We start from the raw sequence: 20530 nt of genomic DNA on the forward strand, positions 1-20530 counted from the left end.
GGCTGGAAAGGACTTAACCCCTCCACCTTTTACCAGCTGAGGTACCCGAGTCCTGGAGAATCAAAGTGACTTCCCCAAGATCATACAGGGAGTAATTGGCACATCTGGGATCCACACCCAGGCCTTCTGACCCCCTCCCCCAATTCTGTGCTTTTTCCATTTTGTTATACTGTGATATGAAGCATGAGCCCCAGCCCACATTATAAAGTAGTAAATATCTAAAGGTCATCATGCTGGGGAGCTCTGAGCTGCCATCTTCTCTGCCCTGTGTGAAACTGACAGCTTCCTTTTTGATGACAATTTACTGTGTTTGATGGAAGATGAGGAATGGAGAGGCTATCTAGGAACTGGACACTTCTCGCCGGTAGAGTTTCTAGATGGAACGTCACCCATGCCAATTTGGCAGGTCGTTCCCCACTCCCTTCCATTCTTGAAGTCCTCGTCTAGAGTTTCTTTTCCAATGGGAGATTATTTTTCCATGCCTGGACGCCTGCTTTCTAGGCAGAGAGTCCCATCTTAAGTGGCTTAAGATGTCAGAGCTTAGCTCAAGTGGGAAGGGAGATAATAGGACACATAAATTGGGGCAGGAAGGAAATCCTTTCAACTAATTACTAATACATCCCACTCAAATGGATTCCATTACACTCTCCATTGAGATGTCTCTACTTTCTAAGGAGCAATCAATTAAGTCACAACATCAAAGTAGTGTGTGAGTAAATTAAACACAGGAGGCCCTTAGAGTAGTTGGGTAATAGATTCTAGAGGTTAGTCTATTAAATAAACACTTGTTAAACAAATATTGATTGAATGCCTACTATGTGCAATGCACTAGAGTATCCGGGATCTGAGGGGGCCTATAATAAGGATAATTAGGGAGGGACTGGAAAGAGTTAAGTTTGGCTTATGCAGCTTCCTCCAATCCTCCTCTGTGGCTCCTTTTCTTCCCTCCCACGAAAACTCGATTTGCTGAGACTGTTCTCTCTCAGCTGGGTTGGGGGCGTGGGGGCGGTATCAGATGCAATTCAGATGAGATTTTTAAGTGCTTGTACCTAAACTGACTTAACTAGTTAAAAGCCAGACTGTCTAAATTGTGGCCCCTCAGTGTAGACAACTTGTTTTGGTTTTTTTTTTATTTGCTGAGCCGGACGCTGCTTGCCACCCCAGTACTTAAACGACACACTCTTTTTGAGGTCTTTGCCTACAGAGCTGCCTTTCTCTAAGTGGTCAGTATGGCTTCTTCTCCGTACAGGCTGTGGATAATTGAGCTTCATTGCATCTTGGAAGAGTTTCTTCTCACACTAATAATTGTTGCACCATTTGCAGCTGTGTGGGTTTCCTGTGGAACTTTCTCCCCACACATCCAGCCCCGTGGACTTGGGTGTTGTTCAGTTGTTTTTCAGTCATGTTCAACTCTCTGTGACCCCATTTGGGATTTTCCTGGCAAGGATATTGGATCAGTGTGCCACTTCCTTCTCCAGCTCATTTTACAGATGAGGAAACTCAGGCAAATAGGGTTCTACGATTTGCCCAGGGTCACACAGCTACTAAGTGTCTGAGGACAGTTTTGAACTCAGGAATGTGAGTCTTCCTGACTCCTGGCTGGCACTCTACCCACCGAACCATCTAGCTGTCCCATAGGCCAATAAACCACTCTGAGGCTTTATGGGTTCAATCCCTGCCTCTGACAAACTCCTGATGTGTGACTCTGGACAAGTAATGTAATCTCTCTGTGCCACTGGCAAGTGCTGATCTCTGTAGAAAGTGCCTTACTAGGAGCTCCCTACACTGATAAGATCTCAGCTATGTTTAAAAATGAAAATGCTAGTATAGAGTTTGCCATTGGATTTTTCAAAAATAACTACAATATACAATTCAACTTGTACTCTTATAATATGTAGTAAGAGAAGCCCTGGGCTTTTTCTGTGGTTTGCTATCATTGAGCAAATCCCTTAACCTGGGCCTCAGTTTCCTTATCTTTAAAAGGAGGTGAGATTAGATGGTCCCTGAGATACTTTCTAGCTCTAGGTCCTTCCTCCCAAGACCAGTCTTTGGTCCTTATGCTATAGTGGCCTTTCATTGTTATTTTTTGTGGCATGTATATTTTGTAAGTGAAGTGAGAGTCATAAACTCCCTGGGAGGCAGGGGCTGCCCCTCGTACTTTTTCTGTAGATTAGATAAATAGTAGGTATTTAGTTAGTACTTGTTGAATTATGAAATTGTAAGTCACGTAAGTTTACCATTTGCATGTCTGGGATCGGTACTGGGTCAGATGCTTTCCCAGCAGGTGTGGTGGCTATCATCTCAAGGGGCTAGCAAGGATCGGAGGTCCAAGCTGGCCCCTGTGCTCCCCTCCTCCCACCCAGCCACCCAACCCCTACCCCTCTGGGCTCTGAGAACTAAGGTGACTTGCAGCACTATGAGGCCAGAAGAATTCTATGATGCTTGGGTAGGAAAGATCTCTACAAGACCCACACATTCAGCAAAGAAACTAAGGCATGGGCTCCAGATTCAGTCTGTTTTGTAGGGACGTTTATAGGTTAAGTGGTGCTAATCCCTGAATCCAAGGTAATTCTGGATGTCAGACGTCAATGGTGGCCAGTTGTGGTAGAAGGGGTGTGAAAGACTTGGGAGGTCAAAGGCTTTCCTGGTGTCCTTAAAAAGTGAATGACCACCTCTCTGGCCCTGATATAGGAGTCAGGGAGCTAATTCATGTAAATCCTCACCTCTGTTCTTGTAAATTGGGCCAACTCTTCTATGAAACAGGATGACACTTGTAGTTTGCCAGTTGTTAACAGAAAGGGAGCTTGTATACTCCGGCTTAGCACCACCACTGCCTTTTGTCTGTGCCCCAAGTTTGGTTCTCTCTTAGCATTGTCTTTATTTGTAGCAGGTGGCTTTTTGCTCTTTGCTCTCTGCAGCTCTTGGTGCAAATCCTCCCTTTTCTCGCACTGCAATTCTTCACACCACAAAAGTATTTCTTTCACTAGATCCTCCTTCCTCCAAAAGTGCCATTCTTCCAGGTGCTCAGCTTTGCCTCCTGGGAGCCATCCTTCACTCATCCTCGTCCCTCACCCTCTGCACCTGGGCAGACCCTGAGCCTGGTTTCTCCCTCCATTATTTTTCTAGCCACCAGCCTAGTTCAGAGGCCAATCACCTCTCCCCTGGGCTATTTAATTAGTCTTCCTGCTTCTGGGATCTGCCTGCTCCCATCTATCCTCCACACAACCATTAAATTCATCTTTCTTTGTAATAAACACAACCAGCCACATTTCCCCTCTGCTTAAAAAAGCAAAATGCAAAATCTTCAGCCTACCATTAAAAGGCTTCCACAGTCTGATTCCCTCCTCCTCTTCTCATCTGAATTGAAGCTCTTTCCCTTCATACGTTCTCTGACCCAGTCAAATAGACTCCCTAGCTGTTCCCTGGACATGACATTCCCTCTCCCACCTCTGTGGGAGCGTCTGCAGACTGAGGCTGTCTCATGTGTAGAATCGGAGTCTGCCCTTTATCACGGGGCAGCAGCCTCACCTTCCAAACTGATTCTGCCTTAACTCGCCTTCACCTGCGCAAGGCTTCTGCAGAACTGGCTTGGTTGCTGTTCCCTGAGCCTTTGCATGCATTGTCCTTTGGGCCTGAAACTCACTGCTTCCTCATCTCTGTCTCAGAATCCCTAGCATCCTTGGTTTAGGTGCCAATTCCTGATCCACTTAGCTGTTAGTGTTATCTGCCTCTTGGAATTACTTTGTATCGGGTTATGTGTAATCTTTACTTACTGGTCTGTGGATGTATTACTTCTTTCTAAGACAAAATAAGCTGCTCAGTGCCTTGCATAGCACCTAGCACGTGTTAGGTACCCAATAAGTGTTTATGAACTGAATTATTTACTGCTGATTGAATCAATTACGATTTTTCCTTTCCCTTACTTGCCCTGCCCTGTATCATTCATCTAAAACCCTTTCCAAGACTATATTGATATTTAGAGGTAATATGAGTGTATGTCACTTTATTATTATTATTATTATTATTATTATTATTATTATTATTATTATTATTATTATTATTTTAATTGGTTGGCAATTGGGGTTAAGTGACTTTCCCAGGGTCACACAGCTAGTCAATGTCAAGTGTTTGGTCCGAGGCCAGATTTGGACTCAGGTCCTCCTGACTCCAGGGTTGGTTCTCTATCCACTGCGCCACCTAGCTTCCCCGAGTGTATGTCACTTTAAAACAAATTGTGACAACCTCAACTACAAAGTGAAGCCAATGAAAAGTTGTTTCTGTATTCCTGACCACTGTGTTTCTCTCATTGCCTCTTAGGCAGTCACCTACCTTTCCCAGGATGAACTTTTGAAAGGAGAAGTTGAAGAATCCTTGGAAAGGGTGCAAGTGGCCATAAGCATCTTAAAGACTTTTAAAAATACTTTCTTCAGCTATAGGGAAGGGTTGGCAAGGTATTTCATCAGACGCCAGGAGATGAAGCCATGGGATTTCCGATCCCACATGGTGTTTTGGAGATTTGACAAGTTTTTTGACCGTTTGATGAAACTAGAGGTATTGTCTGTTGCTTCTTACTTCCTGTAGGTTATAGACCTGAAAATCAATGTATTTTCCAATGCCTTTAAACCTACAGGTACTATCATCCATGGGGTAAGTGAGAAATTTATTCTCTGAGTGATGCAGAAGATCGTAGGGAGAGCCCCTCTACACTAACACGTTATCTCCTCAGGTCTTCCTAGATTTTCTTTGGTTTCTATATCATTTTTTTTATTATTCTGTAAACATTGCATTGAGTACAGATGGAAATCCATATGTAATGAAAGCTAGTCTTTAAATAAAATCCTGAAATGGAATGTATCTGGTGCCCTGAAAAATTAGATTTTAAGGTTTGCAATGACATATACATGTCATTGTATGTCATTCCATACATAATCTCACTTGATTAGAGAGGGATAGAAAGCTAGCCCCAGAGTGAGGAAAACCTGAGGTCTGATATATTTTGACTGTTTTCTAGTTACTTGTCTACAATAGAATTTTTATTTCCTTTTCTTTTTCTGTGTACACAGAAATGCGGGTTTTTAAAGTGTCTGATTAAATGTTGGAAATGAACATTGGCTGAGCAGTTGGTTTGAATCTTTCCCATGTTATTTATTTGTCTATTACCAAGGACATATTTTCTACAATACTGGAATTGGAGAAGCTGGAAAGACTTGGGTTTGGCGGCACCAAGGGGACTGTTCTGAATGATGAGATTTGTGAAATGAGTGCAGAATTTGTGGAGATCTGGAAGGTTTTCCAGCGGAGAACTTATGATCCATGGGATTACAACAACATGGTAATATTGTTTTCTGAGTCTCATTCCATCAGATCTTAGAATAGAAGATCTGAGAGGGGTCTTAGAGACCAATCTCAACTCCAGCTCCTGAGGAAACTGATCAGTCAACAAGCATTTATTATGTACCTGCTGTGTGCCAAGTGCTGGGTTTATCAAGATGAAAATGAAAGAGTCTGTTCTCAAGGAGTTTACATTCTATGGGGGGAAAAAACTGAGTGAGGCCTCAGGGATTTAGTGACTTGCCCAAGGTCATGTAGGTAGTTTGATAGCAAAAGCCAGGATTGGAGCCAACATCTCCTGTCCCTTTGTTTGGTTTTCTTTCTTTCTCTCTCTCTCTCTTTTTTCTTCTTTCCTTCTTCCCTTCTTTCTTCTTTTTTTTCTTTTCTTCCTTTCTTTCTTTTTTCAATTTCTCTCTTTTCTTCCTGCCTTTCTACTTTTCTACCTGCCTTCCTTTCCTTCTGCTTTTCTGCCCTCTTTCCTGCCTTTCTTACCTGGCCTGGGGGTCAGCATTGCTCATTCTTCCTGTTTTTCCTTCTTGTGAATCACTTGAGACTCTTTTGCCCTGGATTAATCCTCCTTTTTCTCCTTGTTTAAGAAGTTTGTCCTCTGCCTTCCAAGCCATGATTTTTATGGTTTGGTGAATGGCTTCTTAAATTTCTTTTTCCATTTTACTCCAACCCCCCCCCCTTTTTTTTTCTTGGAAAGAGGGGAAAAAATCAGACTTGTAATCTATTCCTTTCCCTAAAGGGAAGTCATGGGAGCGATCGCTTTTTTAGCCTCTTCTAATCTTAGATGTCTTCCAGCATCTGGGTCTCTTGGGATTTACCTATAAGAATCCCCGCAGCACTGGGTTAAAAATAGCTCCTTGTTATCAGTTGTTTGCCAAGGTCCAATTAAGTACTGAGGGAGAACAGTGAACATCTAACCTTTTTCCTCATTAAGATTCTGTGACTTCTTCCATTTTTATTTTGAATTGAGCAATCTTCACTTTCACACATTTCCCTAACGTTTAAAATGTATCACAACAATAACAATAAGATGTATAGTCATATGTTTTATACAAATTAATGTAGTTTCTACATACATCATCTCATTTTATTCTCCCAATAACCCTATAAGCTTGGTCGTGAAAGTGTTGTTGTTTACAGCTCATTTTTGGCCTGGACTTGTGACGTCCTGAGTGTCTTGGTGTGAAAAATCTCTCTGCCAGTATAAATTGACACACTTTCCACAACTAATCATCTTAGGGAGTACCTGGAGATTCCAAGAGGCCAATCAACGTGCCTGTGGTCACACAGCCAATGTGTTTTAGAGGGAGACATGAACTCAGGTCTTCTTCACTCTGAGACTGGTCCTCTATCCATTACGTACATCTCCCCCCTAGTAAAGCAAGATGACATTTGTAAATCTCTTTGCAAACCTTAAAGGCTAAACTAATGGTAGCTATTAGGCAGCCAAGTGGTACAGTGGATAGAAGACCTGAATTCAAGGCCGGCCTCAGACACTCAGTAGCTGTGTGACCCTGGACAAGTCCCTTAACCTACTTTACCTCAGTTTCCTCATATGTAAAATGAGTTGGAGAAGGAAATGGCAAACCACTCTAGTATCTTTGCCAAGAAAACCTCCAATTAGATCACAAAGAGTCTGAAACAACTGAACAACAACAATGCTGGCTATCATTCTTATTATTCCCACTCCTGTTTCTCAAATGAGGAAACCGAGGTTTAGAGAGGTTACTGTCTAGCTCAGGAGAACACGACCTGGGTGAGTGGCAGAGCCAGGGCTTCACCCCAGATTTTCTAACTCCAAGTCCCATGCGTTCCCCATTGTGGTAGTTTTATAACAGGAAGTTACAGCCAAGAAAGTACAGCTATGGAGGGAACACCTAGAAGATAGGGGCCACGTGACCTCAGCCCCCTCAACCATCGGGCAGGAAGGGAAAAGGACATGGAGCCTTTCCAAAAGGCTCCGTTATTCCTTGTTATTCCTTGACTTGCCATAGGGATATAGAAAGGGGTGGGAAACAAGCCAATGATTTCAAGGGTATAGGGACCTCCCAGTGAGTAAACTTCCTCTACCAATGCTGGTCAGCACTTTGTCAGCAAGTTATCATCCTGGAGAGTTGCCTAGATCATTGAAAGGTTAAATGACTTGCCCAGACAATATATATCAAAGGTGGGATTTGAACTCGGGCCCTTCTGGCTCTGAAGCCAGATCTTTATCCACTATGCCCCTTTATGTCTATAATACTATATAATACTTTTAGTGTAGGTGGGCAAGACAGTCCAGACCTAGAATTTCATTGATATGAGAAACTCTTAGGGAGGAAACTCTTGTTACCAAATGCATGTTAGAAGTGGTTCTGAATTTTAAGTCTTAGGTGCCTGGGGTACTGAGAAATTAAATGACCTACCCAGGATCACACACTCAGGATGTACCTGGAACTTAAACCCAGGTCTTCCTGGTCCTGAGGCCTACTCTCCATCTATTCTGCCAGGCTTCCTCACTTCTATGACATTCATGAGAAGCATAATTGAGGCAGTGTTTGTTTGAAATGCTATTCTCTTTTCCAAGTCTTATGCCTGACTAACCTCAGCTGATTAATAGGTTTGAAAGCTTTGTCTTGGTGATGTTTGTGAAAAAGCTTGTCCATCACTCACAGACCTGGAATTACTGAGTGGTCCCTTATTTAGAACTTTTCTAGACCATTTACAGAATAGAGGGATTTTCTCAGGCTGGTTCCTGGAAAGAGCGTTCAAGTTCCCAAGTTATGATTAATATTGAATGAAATAGTCGCTCTTGATTTAACTTTAATTTCTTTCCCTAATGGACCAATGGGGAAAGGAGTAAGAAAGGTACCAAAACAAATGATCTCTTTCTTTTGTGCCTGTGCTCAGCGGCCATTCCAGCCTGTGCCAGGCTCTCAGCAGACTCGTCTTGTTGTCCCAGATCTCAGCTGATCAAAATGTGCCTGCTGTGGTAGCTTTCTGTCATGTACATAGAATAGTGCTGTAAAGGTTTCTCCAGGTATTTGAAATAGGGGAGGGGACCAAATGCCCAAGGGGAGGATGGAAAGCACAGACATTAGCACTGCTGAAAGGAAAGGCAATCAGGAAAATATCAGTAATGAGCAACCCCTGTGCTTACTTTCCCATTTGACAAACACCTATACATATACATCTCAAAGTGTTTGTAACTTATTGTTGTAAAGATTTTGCTGAGGTGGGAAAATGGGCATATGATGAAAGTAACTGGAAGGCCTTTGCAAATGATATTTATAGCAGCCCACATCTTGGCAGACACATAAGTGACAGAAAGAAATAGAGATGACAAGATTCCACCATATTGTTGATGGTTCCAGATTATTGCTGGAGGACTATAAATGAGTATTTAGTTCAGTTGAGCAGAATATGGCTTGAAGAGGTCTCCTCCAAAAAAGGAGGTCCCATGAACACGTGAAAGACTTTTAATGCTAAGCTGAGGAGTTTGCCTCAAGGCACCAGTGACACACTGAGGATTTTTGAGCTAAAGAGTGACAAGGTCAGACTATGTGGCAGACGACTGGAGTGGGGATAGATTTGAGAATGGGAGACCAATTAGGAAGCTATTGTAGTCATCTAGGCCAGAGGTGAGGCCAACTTGAACTAGGGTGGTGGCTAGGTGAATGAAGAGGAAGGGATAGGTGCAAATGATGTCGCAGAGGCAGAATTGTTAAATCTTGGCAATTAATTGACTATGAGGGATGAGGGAGAGGTAAGAGTCAAAGATAAATCTGAGGTTACGGACCAGCATGCCTGGGAGGACGCTGGTGCCCTCCACAGCAATTGGGAGTACTGGAGGCTGACGTTTACAAAGTTCTTTACATTCAGTGATCTCATTTGATTCTGGAAATGCTAAAAAGGAAAAGGAACAGTACTTAGCCAGGGAGAAACCCTTTTAGATTTATTCCTGAGGATAAGTCCTTGTGCTCTTTAGCTTCAGGATCTCCTCTCTCCTCTGTTGATGCCCTTTCTTTCACTGACCCCATGTCTCCTGCCTCATCACTGGGAAGGGGAAAACTCGCAGGTGTACCAGCCCCAAAAGTGAAAATTGCTTCAGGAACCACTGCATTACCATTAGGTTGGAGCTTTTGGTAATTAGGTCCTACTGAATACTTCTCTCTTGAGAGTGTTGGTGTACTCCCCAGTTAACCCCTCTCTCACACAAGGAAGCAGGAAAGACACAGTTCCTTCACAAGGGGCTGTTCAATTAATCAACATTTCTTAAGTACCTACAATGTGTCCGGCACTGTGCAGAAGTGTTGAGGACACAGAAAGAGGCAAATGACAGTCCCTGTCCCTACGGAGCTCACAATCTGATGGAAAGAGTCTAGCATTTCATTTTGTTGGACAATGAACAGAATGCTTATGAGGACTTTTGCCCAGTGGTTTCTCGTGAATCTGTGGTGCTGATGACCAATAGTTTGTAGTGTTTCCTTTTTGGAATGTGAAATTTTCTCCTTGTGCTAAAAAGCAAGGCTCCAGGGTAGATGGTATCAACAAAGTCAAACAGCCCTTTCCTCCCAAGCCAACCGAGTATTTACTCAGCCCTTTCAAGAATGTTCCAGGATCTCAGGTCAGCAAGTCTTGGGTGAGGATGTGGAGAGAAGAGATACATTAGACGTGTTCAGACTTGTTGGGGAAGGTCTGTTTTCAAAGACCTAATGGCATGTGAATGAAAAGGAATGACGTTTGTACTGATTTGGGGGAAATGGAAACTTCTTCCTTGATGCTAAATATAAATAAAACAAACCCTAGTACTTAATCCTAGTACTTAATGCTGTGGGCATCCAGGTCAGTGGAGATTCGAATTCTGCCTGATGGGGGGCACTTCTCAGTCTATGTGAGCATTAATTTGTGAATATTGGGATGTATATTTTATCTCCCCGGACAGCATGGAAGCTCCTCAAGGGGCAGGGACGAGTTTGTCTGTACATCCCTACCGTCTAGATCAAGTGGCCTGGCCTACAGTAGGTGCTTCATAAATATATGATGGTTGATTAATGGATTGGGTCAAGTTAGTCACTGAGCATTTATTAAGCACCTTCTATGTACCAGGCACTGTGTTAATAGCAGTTTCAGCATTAAGGCCATTTCATGGGGAGAGCAACCTTGAGGTGTAGCTTGGGGTCCCTGCCCCAATTTTTGAAGTCTTCATCCTAAAAGGGTATGGGAAGACCTTTTGTTCCTTCAAGGCCCTGTATCAGAAGCTGCTTCTGGGTAGAACATATTTCGTTTTTGATTTCTATGTGCCTTACGCTGAACACAGTGCCTGGGTGCGTAGCAGACACTTGCTATGTTTGTCGGTAAACAAGCATTTATTATGTACTTACTGTGTGCCAGGTATGATGCTGAGCATTGGGGATACAACGAAAGCAAAAAATATGGTCACTGTCCTCAGGGACCTCACCTTCTAATGCTGGCGGGGAGGGCGGAGATGCCATGTAAATAATTATGTACGTACAAGATACGTTGTTTGGTCATTTTTCAGTCATAGCTGACTTCGTGATCTCATTTGGGATTTTCTTGGCAGAGATACTGGAGTGGTTTGCCATTTCCTTCTCCAGCTCATTTGACAGATAAGGAAACTGAGGCAAACAGCGTGAAATGAGTTGCCCAGGGTCACACAGCTAGGTTCTGAGGCCAGACTTGAACTCAGGAAGAGGAGTCTTCCATACTCTAACCTGACACTCTATCCACAGCTCACCTAGCTATATACACATACACACGTCTTTTTTATATACCCACATATGAGAATTACATGTATAAAACCTATACACACATATATGTCTATATGTATGCATACATGTATATACACACAGTGTAAATGGGAAGCAATTTCAGAAGGGAAGGAAGCAGGGGTTGGGGGAAGAGGCCAGGAGGGGCCCTTGCACAAGCTGGGATCTGAGCTGAGTGTTGTTGAATGCTAGCACAGACTAAAAGCACCAGCAGCTCATGCCAAGATTGGTGTGATGCCCCAAAACAACAGCTTTAAATGTGGGCCTGTCAGCGTTCACACAGGCTCTCCATCAGCTTGGCCGCAGGGTGATGTGTTTTTGAGGCACAGTAACTGTTAAAGTGCTGACTGATTCACAGAGGGGTTGCAATCTGTCTTGTTGGAGGGAGCATCCACCTCTGTGAGTTCTGGGGTCTTGGAGCAGCAGGGTTTTTGAATGTATCAAAGTAATGGTGAATTATCTAGGGGAGCCTGAATTTTAGGATTTGCTCTTAGATTAAAAAAAATACAAATCTACTTGTTTTGTGTAGGATGTCTGTCCTAAATAAAAACTATGGATATTAGTATAAGAGAGAATGAAGTTAGATTGTCAAATAGCAGTGAGAATAAAGCTGCAGGTGGAAAAGGATTTTGTTGTTGTTGTTGAAGCTCTTCTTTCGTCTCATGCCCTATTTGGGCAGAAGGTGAGGCCTGGTGGGGAATGTGGCCTGTGGGTCCCTTTGCCTGGCAGGGTTAGCTTGTGAGCCTGTGAACCACAAAGCGATGTCTATTCGAGTATAGAGCTGCTTCGTCAGGCAGCCTGAGAATCTAGGCCGTGGGGCCTATAAGCTCTCTTTTACGCTGGAAGCCAGAGTATGTTCTGCCCATTGGACTCTTTCCCATCATTGTGGGCCTGGGTTAGTGAAAAGAACCCTGGCTTTGGAGCTAAGAGACCTGAGGTTATGCCTCGGCCTGCCACTTCACCAGCTGTCACCTTGGACAGCCTCTCTGAACCCCAGTCCTGCTGTACAATGGGGGCAATAATACCTGTGAGTCAGCGGCAGCATGGTGTAGTGGTCTGGAAGGCCTGTGTTCATGCCCTGTCTCTGACACATACCAGAAGCAAATGTGACCTTCATTAAGTCCCTTATACCTCGTAAGGTCATGGGCAAGTCTCAAAGATTTTAATTGCATACGAGTGGGTGGTCTGCATAGGCAGAGGAAGCTGTCACATTTTGAGTTTTCTATGCCAATTAAATCACAAGTTCATATATAATATATGTGTGTGTATATATATATATATATAAAATACATATATAGTACACATATATAGTATATATAGTATACATATGTAGTATAGTATACATATATATACATATATATATATGCATAATATAATCACATATGTGTGTGTTCATGTGTGTGTTTAGGTAGGTTCCTTGACAGCAGGTGCTGTTTCATTTTTATCTCCCTATCTCCAGGGCCCAGTATGGTATCTAGTATTCGTGTGGTACTCAATGCCTGCTTATTGATCAATAGATTGAATGAGATCACGAGAAGCCACATGGGAGAGTAGATAGAGGATCTATAGACTTGGGAGTCAGAAAGATGTGGGTTCAAAGTCTGTCTCAGATTCTGGGTTAATCTTTCTGAGCTTCATTTTCCTCATCTTTAAAATGGGGACAGTAATAATAGCGCTTACCTCACCAGGTGATTGTGAGAATTGGACATTAAGCACTTTGTAGATCTTGGAGGGGGATGCAAATTTCAGGTGTGATTGTGAGTATGTGGACCTACTGGCTGTTCTTTACTGAAATGGTGGTATCAAAGAAAGAAGAAGAAATAAATTGAATCCCATGTGGTTGCTGAGGTTTCACCCCCAACTTCACATGTAAATTTCCATGTTCCAGGAATTTGAAGAGGATTATACCGAGTTCAAGGCTGAAATTCTGGACTTCGACAGAAGGCTTGGCGCTGTCCTTTGTGCAGGTTTCCTTGACTGCTCAGGCTTAGAATCAGCATTTAAGGTCAGTACTGGCCTCCAATGATCAGCCAAAATGACTTTAATTGTTAGGGGAAGATAGAATCATCCAATAATTCAATCCAATCAACGTTCATCAAGAGTCAACTCTGCGTTGGGTACTGTGTTAGCTCTGGGGATACAATTAAGAAAAAGAAAACCAATTCCTCCCTTCAAGGAACTTAGAATCTGATTGAAGGGGGTGGGAACAACACACAAAAATCTTAGATTTAGAACTGAAAAGGAAGGACCTTAGTGGTCATTGAATCTAACTTATCATTTTACTTTTTATATAATTTTATTTTTTTTTCTTTTCAACTTTACAGTAAGTCAAGAATTTCCATCTAGACAATAGAAAAAAAGGTTGTACATGAAAGTATGAATTTCTGTTGTGTCCAGTTTGATTTTCTTTTGAAATATAAAATAAATTCAATATATGACTTTCAAAGACCTCCTGCTCATTGGTAATTCATTCTAGCCCTTCTTATGTGCTTTAAAAAGTGCTTTAATGTTCTTCCCCTCACCACCATCATCCTTCTGTTCTTCCTTCTTTTTCTCCCGATCCCTACACATATTGAAAAAAGAAAACTCTTGTAATGAAGGGTTCCAAGTGGAACAAGTGAAGGCCAGCAGAACAAATCCCCACACTGGCCATGTCTGAAAACGTGTCTTTTTCTCCACCTCGTATCCATCCCTCTTGGCTCAGGAGGTAAGCAGCAAGAGTCGTGGCTGGTCATTGCACCATCAGAGTTCTCAAGTCTTTCAAAGCTGTTTGCCTTCACGGTGTTGCTGTTATTGTGCGCATTGTTCTCTTGGGTCTGTTCCCTTCCCTCTGCGTCTGTTCAGACAAATCTTCCCGGGCTTCTCCAGAGCCATGCCTTCCACCATTTCTTATGACACAACAATGTTGCATTGTATCCCTGTGCCAGGATTGGTTCACCTACTGCCCGTTTCACGGCTATCCCTTAGTTTTCAGGTCTGCACTCTAATACAAGAACTGCTAGAAATATTTTTGCACATATGGATCCTTTTCCTCTTTCTTTGATTTCTTTGAGGTTTCCAGCCCCTTTATTTTACAAATGAGGAAACTGAGGCCCAGAGTTAAGTGACTTGCCCAGGATCACACATTTAAGTGATTGATGCAAGATTTTAATCCAGATCTTTTTGACTCTAGTCCAGTGTCCTATTCTTTATGTCACACAGACTCTGATTGTTTCATTCTTTGTCCAACATTGTTTGTCTGTTTCTCCTTTATTGAATCGATTAACCAATTAATCAGCAAACGTTCACTAAGTGCTTACTATTTTCCAGGCATTCTTCTAAGTACTGGAGATACAAAGAAAAAGCCAAAAGCAGCCCTTGCCCTCATGGAGTTTGCATTCTAACAGGAGAGAACATGTACATAAGTAGGAACATATAAGATCCATACTTACTATAGATGGGAGATAACCTTAGGGGGAAAGAAGGCACCAGAAGCTGGGGGGACTGTGAGTGGCACACGTTGAATGATATTCTAATAAAGCATCAAGCTTGCCCCAGGAAAAGTTATTTTTAGAGCATCAGTGCATTGAACTTTGCTGAGGTGCCCAGGATTTTATCTTCCAATTCAATTTTAAATAAAATTTGGTCTGCCCCAGGACCCACAGAGAAAAGCCAGGACCCTCCCTAATAGAAGACATTTGCATGCTCTTGCCAGGGTCACATCTGAACTTTCCTCTCTATTTTTTTCATTCTTGTTCATCAGTGTTAGGATCTCATGCTCAAAGTATGTCTCAGTTTGGGTACCAAATGGAGGAAAAGGTGTATAAAAGGAAATCAGTCTCTCCTAGGGGGGAGAAAAGCATTTTGAAGACCCCCCAATTTGAAAGCTTGATGGAAAAGGGAACAGGGAAGGAGGGCAGAGCTGGCACAGATTAAAAACCAATTTGAAGGGCACCCTGGAAGCGACTCCAAAGCTTCTTTAACCATGTCAGAGGGAGAAAGGCAGCTAGACGTCTGGGACCATTCATGACCATGCCCAGAGAGGACAAGGATATAGTAGAGAGAGCAGTGAAGACGGAAATAACTTATTTGAAGATAAGCAGGAGGGTCCCACCCCCAAAGTGTCTTTTGAAGTGGAAAAGTCCAAGTAACAGATCACTAGAGATCCGAGGTATCCTAGATCTTTGCAACTAAGTAAATGTAGGTTTGTTATGAGGCCTAGATGATGGATCCAGGGAAGAGCCAAAGAACAGCAGGGTGAAATTGTCAAAATGTTGGTGAGAGTGTGTATCTTGTAACAATGTAAACTGCATGAGATGAAGGGCTGCTTTGGGCTTTTTCTTTGTATCTTGTAACAAGTCTACTGAGTACAATGCCCACAGTATGCTAGATGTTTAATAAAAGCTTCTCGAATTAAATTGAATGCTTATAATATCGTAGATTTAACTAGAAAGTTCTTCATTTTATAGATGGGGAAACTGAGGCCCAGAGAGGTGAAGTGAATTTTCCAGGGATCTAACAGGTAGCAAATATTGACATTTTCTTCACCTGTTTTTGCCCTCCTCTCTGCAGGGCACATCCTAGGTGATTAATAAAGGATGGTTGACTTGACTGTCTACCAAAAGGAGAGAAGTACTCTTTTTCATCTGTTCCTTGGGACCAAAATTGGTCATTGCCATTGCAATGTCAGGCTGCTTTTTAATATTCCTCTTATTTAAAACCTTCCCTTATTAAAGGCTTTGAGTAGCGACACTCTCTTCTTTACTCTGCATCAGTTCGTATGAACCTTGCCATTTCTTTTCTTTTTTCCTTATGTTTGTCATTTTTTACTGCACACTAACATTCCTTTCTATTCATCTGCCCCGACTGGTTCATTCACCGCCCAGTCTGTGAGCATCCCCTTTGTTCCCAGTTTGGGGCTACCCAAAAGAGTGCTGCTGTGAATATCCTTTCCCTCATTTCTTCCTTGCAGTACATGCCCAGCAGTGGTGGCATAACTGGCTCAAAGGATGAGATGAGCTTGTGCTAGGTACATTGTACACTTTGATGTGGGCCTCTCAAACATCTCCGGGAAGCCGTGTAAGAGCTTGTCCTTGTGATCAGAGATTCAATGAGTGTTTAGAAACTCAAGGCTGGTGATAAATGTTTCTTTCCATGATTACTGCAAACACTTCTTGTGTTCTCCTGGAAGGAGTGTTTACCTTGGGGTTTGAATACTAAACACAAGCCTTACAAAATACTAGTTGGGTGGAGAAAGTTAATCATTGATGGCACGCAATTACATTTCCATCTTTGTTTTCATCCTTTCTTCTCTGGTGTGTGGAAGGTTCTTTTTCCAGTGAGTTTAGCTGATGAGCAGTACCTGACAGTTTGGGGGTTTTTTCATTGTCTTTATAATGGCTAGGGATCCGGCATTGGAGCTAGGAAGACTTGGGTGTAGATGGATTTTTTTTTTTAGCAGAAACAAGTTCATGGACTACAGATTAGGGGCTCCTGATCTAGGAATCTCCTATGGCAATGACATCACAGGTCTATCCCCTCTGTCCTTATGCTTATTCATCTTCAATCTTTTAAATACTCCAAGAAGGAAAGTGAAGCCTCATTCACTTCCCTTTCTCTCCCCATTACTCCATGTCCTCAACAGAGGTGGCAGCCTTATTAGAACAACACGCCAGGTGTATCTCCCACTTTCTCAGGAAAGAGATGTTGGTCTGAGTTTCTACTCCCCAAATAAAATAGCCCCTCAATTCCAAGAGATGCAGATGACATGAGCATGGTATGGGGGGAAGCCCCATGGTATGGGGCTGGAAGTCAGGAAGCTTGTCTCTTCGCCTTTTACCTTACACTCACTTGTTTCTTGACCTTGAGCGGGTTGGTCTCTGGAACTGCTTCCTTTGCCAGAACAGGACTTCTTAAACTTTTTCCACTCGGGACCCCTTTTCACATTTTGCTACCATTCCTTGGTGTTGCATGACCTGAGGGCATGCACAGTGCAAAATGTGCATGCCCTGTGTTCAGAATCAAGGCCGCAGTGAAGTTACATGATGAAACATGGGCAAGCGCTGCCAGAAACACCTTGGATTCATTGTGTATTTAATTCTGAATTAATTTTTGGTCATCGTGCATTCAGAAACCTTTTACTGTTGCCAAATTTTTCACCACCCATGGGGGTCACAATCCACAGTTTAAGAAACACTGATCAAGGCATCATAGAGGCACCTCAGAGTCCATCTAATCTAAGATTTCCATTTTACAGATAAGCAAATTGTGGCCCAGGGGAAGTTAGGTGAGCTTCCCAAGGTCATGCAGATAGGAAGCATCTGGGTGGAATCTGAACCCGTTTTCTGACCCTCTAGCCATCCTCATTTCACAGGACCCCGATGCCCTGTAATTGGGTGACTTGGTAGATATCGTGCTATAAAGTCAATGGAGTATGCATACATAACAGCCCTCTGTGTTACTGTTGCCATTTCATATCATGACCAAGTTGAGGAGCACTGCTGAATTCCGAATAGTGAGGATTGTTCACATCTATCGTTAGTGCTTTAAAGTTTACAAAGTGATTTCCTTACAACAATCTTGTGAAGTAGGTAATGCCTTTTATAGAGGGGGAAACTGAGGCTCAGAGAGATAGATACTCTGTTAGAGTCCCAGGGCTTTCCAATGGCAGAGCCCAGATTTGAACCCTGGCCTTGATTCTCAGTCCAGGGTGTCCGCTGTGGGTCTTGTGTCTAGAGACCAGAAACACAAGTGGCAAATTCAGGAAGCTGGGTTTTGTTGATAATTGTAATCTCAAAGCTCATTTGTTTGTTTAAGTAAGAGGCTCTACTTCAGCTAAGAAAAGTTGTTTCAGATTTCACAGCCATTAGTCAAACATGCAATGCCAAGCTTTTGTCTTTCCCAGGAGCCCCTGAGTTCCAGGGGAACCTGTGAAGACCTTGTCAGCTCCTGTCTGGCAATCTCATCCTGGCCTGGGTAGGCAGGGCTCTGGGCTCTTGAGAAAAGGGCCAGCAGAACCCAAACTCTGGCAGCAGTTGAGGCCTGGAGGTGAGGCCCACTCAGCATTGCATGTCCGCATCCACCGACGGGCTGGTCAAGTTTAGAGACTCATCACTAGCTTGGCCAGAGGCTGATGAATTCTTTGGCCAAGAAACTCTTGAAGCCCCAAGACAGGATCATGGGATCCCAGAATCATGAGTGTTGAGCAGGAAAGGGCCTCAGAAGCCAGTGGTCCATTGGAATCTCCTTGAGGGCAGAAACGACTTGTTTTTTTCCCTTTGTGTCTTCCACACCTAACACAGTGCCCTGCGTGGAGTCGGCCCTCATTAAGACCTCCCTGAACCAAAGGGCAGTGACCTGCACTAGTGCACAGCTCACCCCACAAAGGCATAGGTCACAGAGTTGTGGGAGATGAAGGCAGGAAGGGAGATCAGCGAGCATCGAGCCCAACCTCCTCATTTTAAAGATGAGTGAACCAAGACGAAGAGGAAGAAGTGACTTGCCCAAGCTCATAAATGTGGCCGTAGTTCTGTGCCCACTTCTTAGATGCTATAAAGTATATACAGATTGGGCTGGGTGCACTGGAATCAATCTACCCCCACTTTGTTCCTTTATTCTTTTAACTTATACGTCACATCCCTCCACGTACAGCTCCTAATGTAGCCTTTTCATACTTGGGAAAATACAGACACTGTCTTAATCTGCAGTTTCAATAAACAGCACAGCATCTGTCTCTTAGTAGGGTAGCAAGGCAGTGGGTGGTCAGTCCCATTGGCACAGATTGTCGTATACCTCTGACGCCTTTTGCTTTTGTTGGGGCAGAGGAAGTACGTGGCTAACTTTGAATCCTGGTAACTACTTTTTTTTGTAACCTAAAAAAATCATTAGGAACTTAAACACCAAAAAAAAAAAGAGACCATTTCCATATACATAGCAGAACTCCAGTGAGAGGATTCTCTAGGAAACCCTGAGTCTCCGTTTCATCATGGTCATGTTTTCATCCCTGCATGTGGACACAGAAATTCTGGGGAGAAACAAAGAACCCAGATTCTGTTAGCTTTGAGGGGATCACAGTGAGATGGCCATGGTTATGCTTGTGCCAGAGTTTTAGGGGGAAATTAGGAAATTGCTTGGGTATGCTACAAAGCCTGGATCTTCCTTTAATTTGAATTTTTGTTTAATAGCTCTTGTTCATATTTGGGAATTTTCTGGTCAAACCAGTTGTCATGGACATTTTCAGCCCTCACTATAAGAAGTTGTTGCAAATGTTTCATGAGGAGCTGGACCAGTGTAAGCACCTGTACAGTGAGCACGTGAAGCAGGCAAGTCTTAAAGTCCCTAGGAGTGCTTTTGGGTTTCCCTGAGATCACTCTTTGATGTGGGGAGGGGGGAGAAGAGGGGTAAGGGCAGAGTTTTAGAACTTTCTGAAGCAAATGTAGAGGATGACAGTATGTCCCACTTGGGTCTTCTGATAATCCATTCAAGCCATGTGCTTTTATATCTTTGGGCTGTTCTAAGAGAAGGAGGTTTGACAAATGGAATTTGCAGAGACAGACTAAAGCTTAGTATAAGGAAACACTTTCTAACAGTTGATGGTGTGGGCTGCTTTGGGAAGTAGTAAGCCTCCTGTCACTGGAGGTCTTCAGAGACTGGATGACCACATGATGGGGAGGTTGTACAAGGGGCTTTTGGTCAGCTACAGGTTGGACCAGATGGCCTCTGGGGCCCCTTTCCACTCTGACATTCTGGGACAGTCTAGAATTGAAAGTACTTCTGATTTAAGTTATTTCCCACTGACTGGTATAACAGGAGTGAATGAGGAATGGCCTAACATGTTTGAGTCACATTAGTTGACTAGACTTCCCCCCACCCCCTCACTCTTCCTACACGCAGGTTGAAATCGGGAATCCAGTTCTCAACAAGAATATGCCATTTACCTCAGGAAATCTCAAATGGGCCAACGAAGTACGCGGCCGCCTTGATGGATTCTGGTCCAACTTGGTGCATCTTCAGCATCCGTAAGAAATTCATATTTTAGGGCTTACTGGGCAGCAGAATCCCAGCAAGCCTGGTGGGATTATGTGAATGTGAGTGAGCTGATATTAATTCTCAGACTAACAGTAAAATGAATACCTGGCATTTACAAATGTTTTGATTTTGCTAAGTCCTTTTATTATTTGATCCTTACAATTACCCTGGGAGGCAGCTGCTGTAGCGATGCCTATTTTACAAGTGAAGGAACTCAGGCACATGGATATTAAATGACTTGCCCAGGATGTCACAGCTAGTAGGTGTCTGAGTCAGAATTTGAACTCTAGTCTTCCTGACTCTAGGTCTAATACATATCCACTGTGCCAACTAGCTGCTATGCTTGGGTAGAGTCCGCCAATCCTATGGGTTCTTCTACATAATTTCTCTCATTGTCTTAAATGAAATTAACGTGC

The 20530-nt window shown here is 43.1% G+C and overlaps 1 protein-coding gene across 1 annotated transcript in view; it reads left to right on the top strand.

Moving 5' to 3' along the window:
* Positions 1–20530, top strand: part of DNAH11 (dynein axonemal heavy chain 11) — a 320191-nt gene that overhangs the window by 34587 nt on the left and 265074 nt on the right. The window contains exons 7-11 of the mRNA XM_078150757.1: positions 4318–4551; positions 5165–5332; positions 12997–13113; positions 19271–19408; positions 19980–20104. Coding sequence (XP_078006883.1) covers positions 4318–4551; positions 5165–5332; positions 12997–13113; positions 19271–19408; positions 19980–20104 — 782 coding nt within the window. The remainder of the gene's footprint in view (positions 1–4317; positions 4552–5164; positions 5333–12996; positions 13114–19270; positions 19409–19979; positions 20105–20530) is intronic.

Source organism: Phascolarctos cinereus, unplaced genomic scaffold, assembly GCF_003287225.1.
Source record: "Phascolarctos cinereus isolate Bilbo 61053 unplaced genomic scaffold, phaCin_HiC Scaffold_1;HRSCAF=81, whole genome shotgun sequence".
Taxonomy (NCBI): Eukaryota; Metazoa; Chordata; class Mammalia; order Diprotodontia; family Phascolarctidae; genus Phascolarctos; species Phascolarctos cinereus.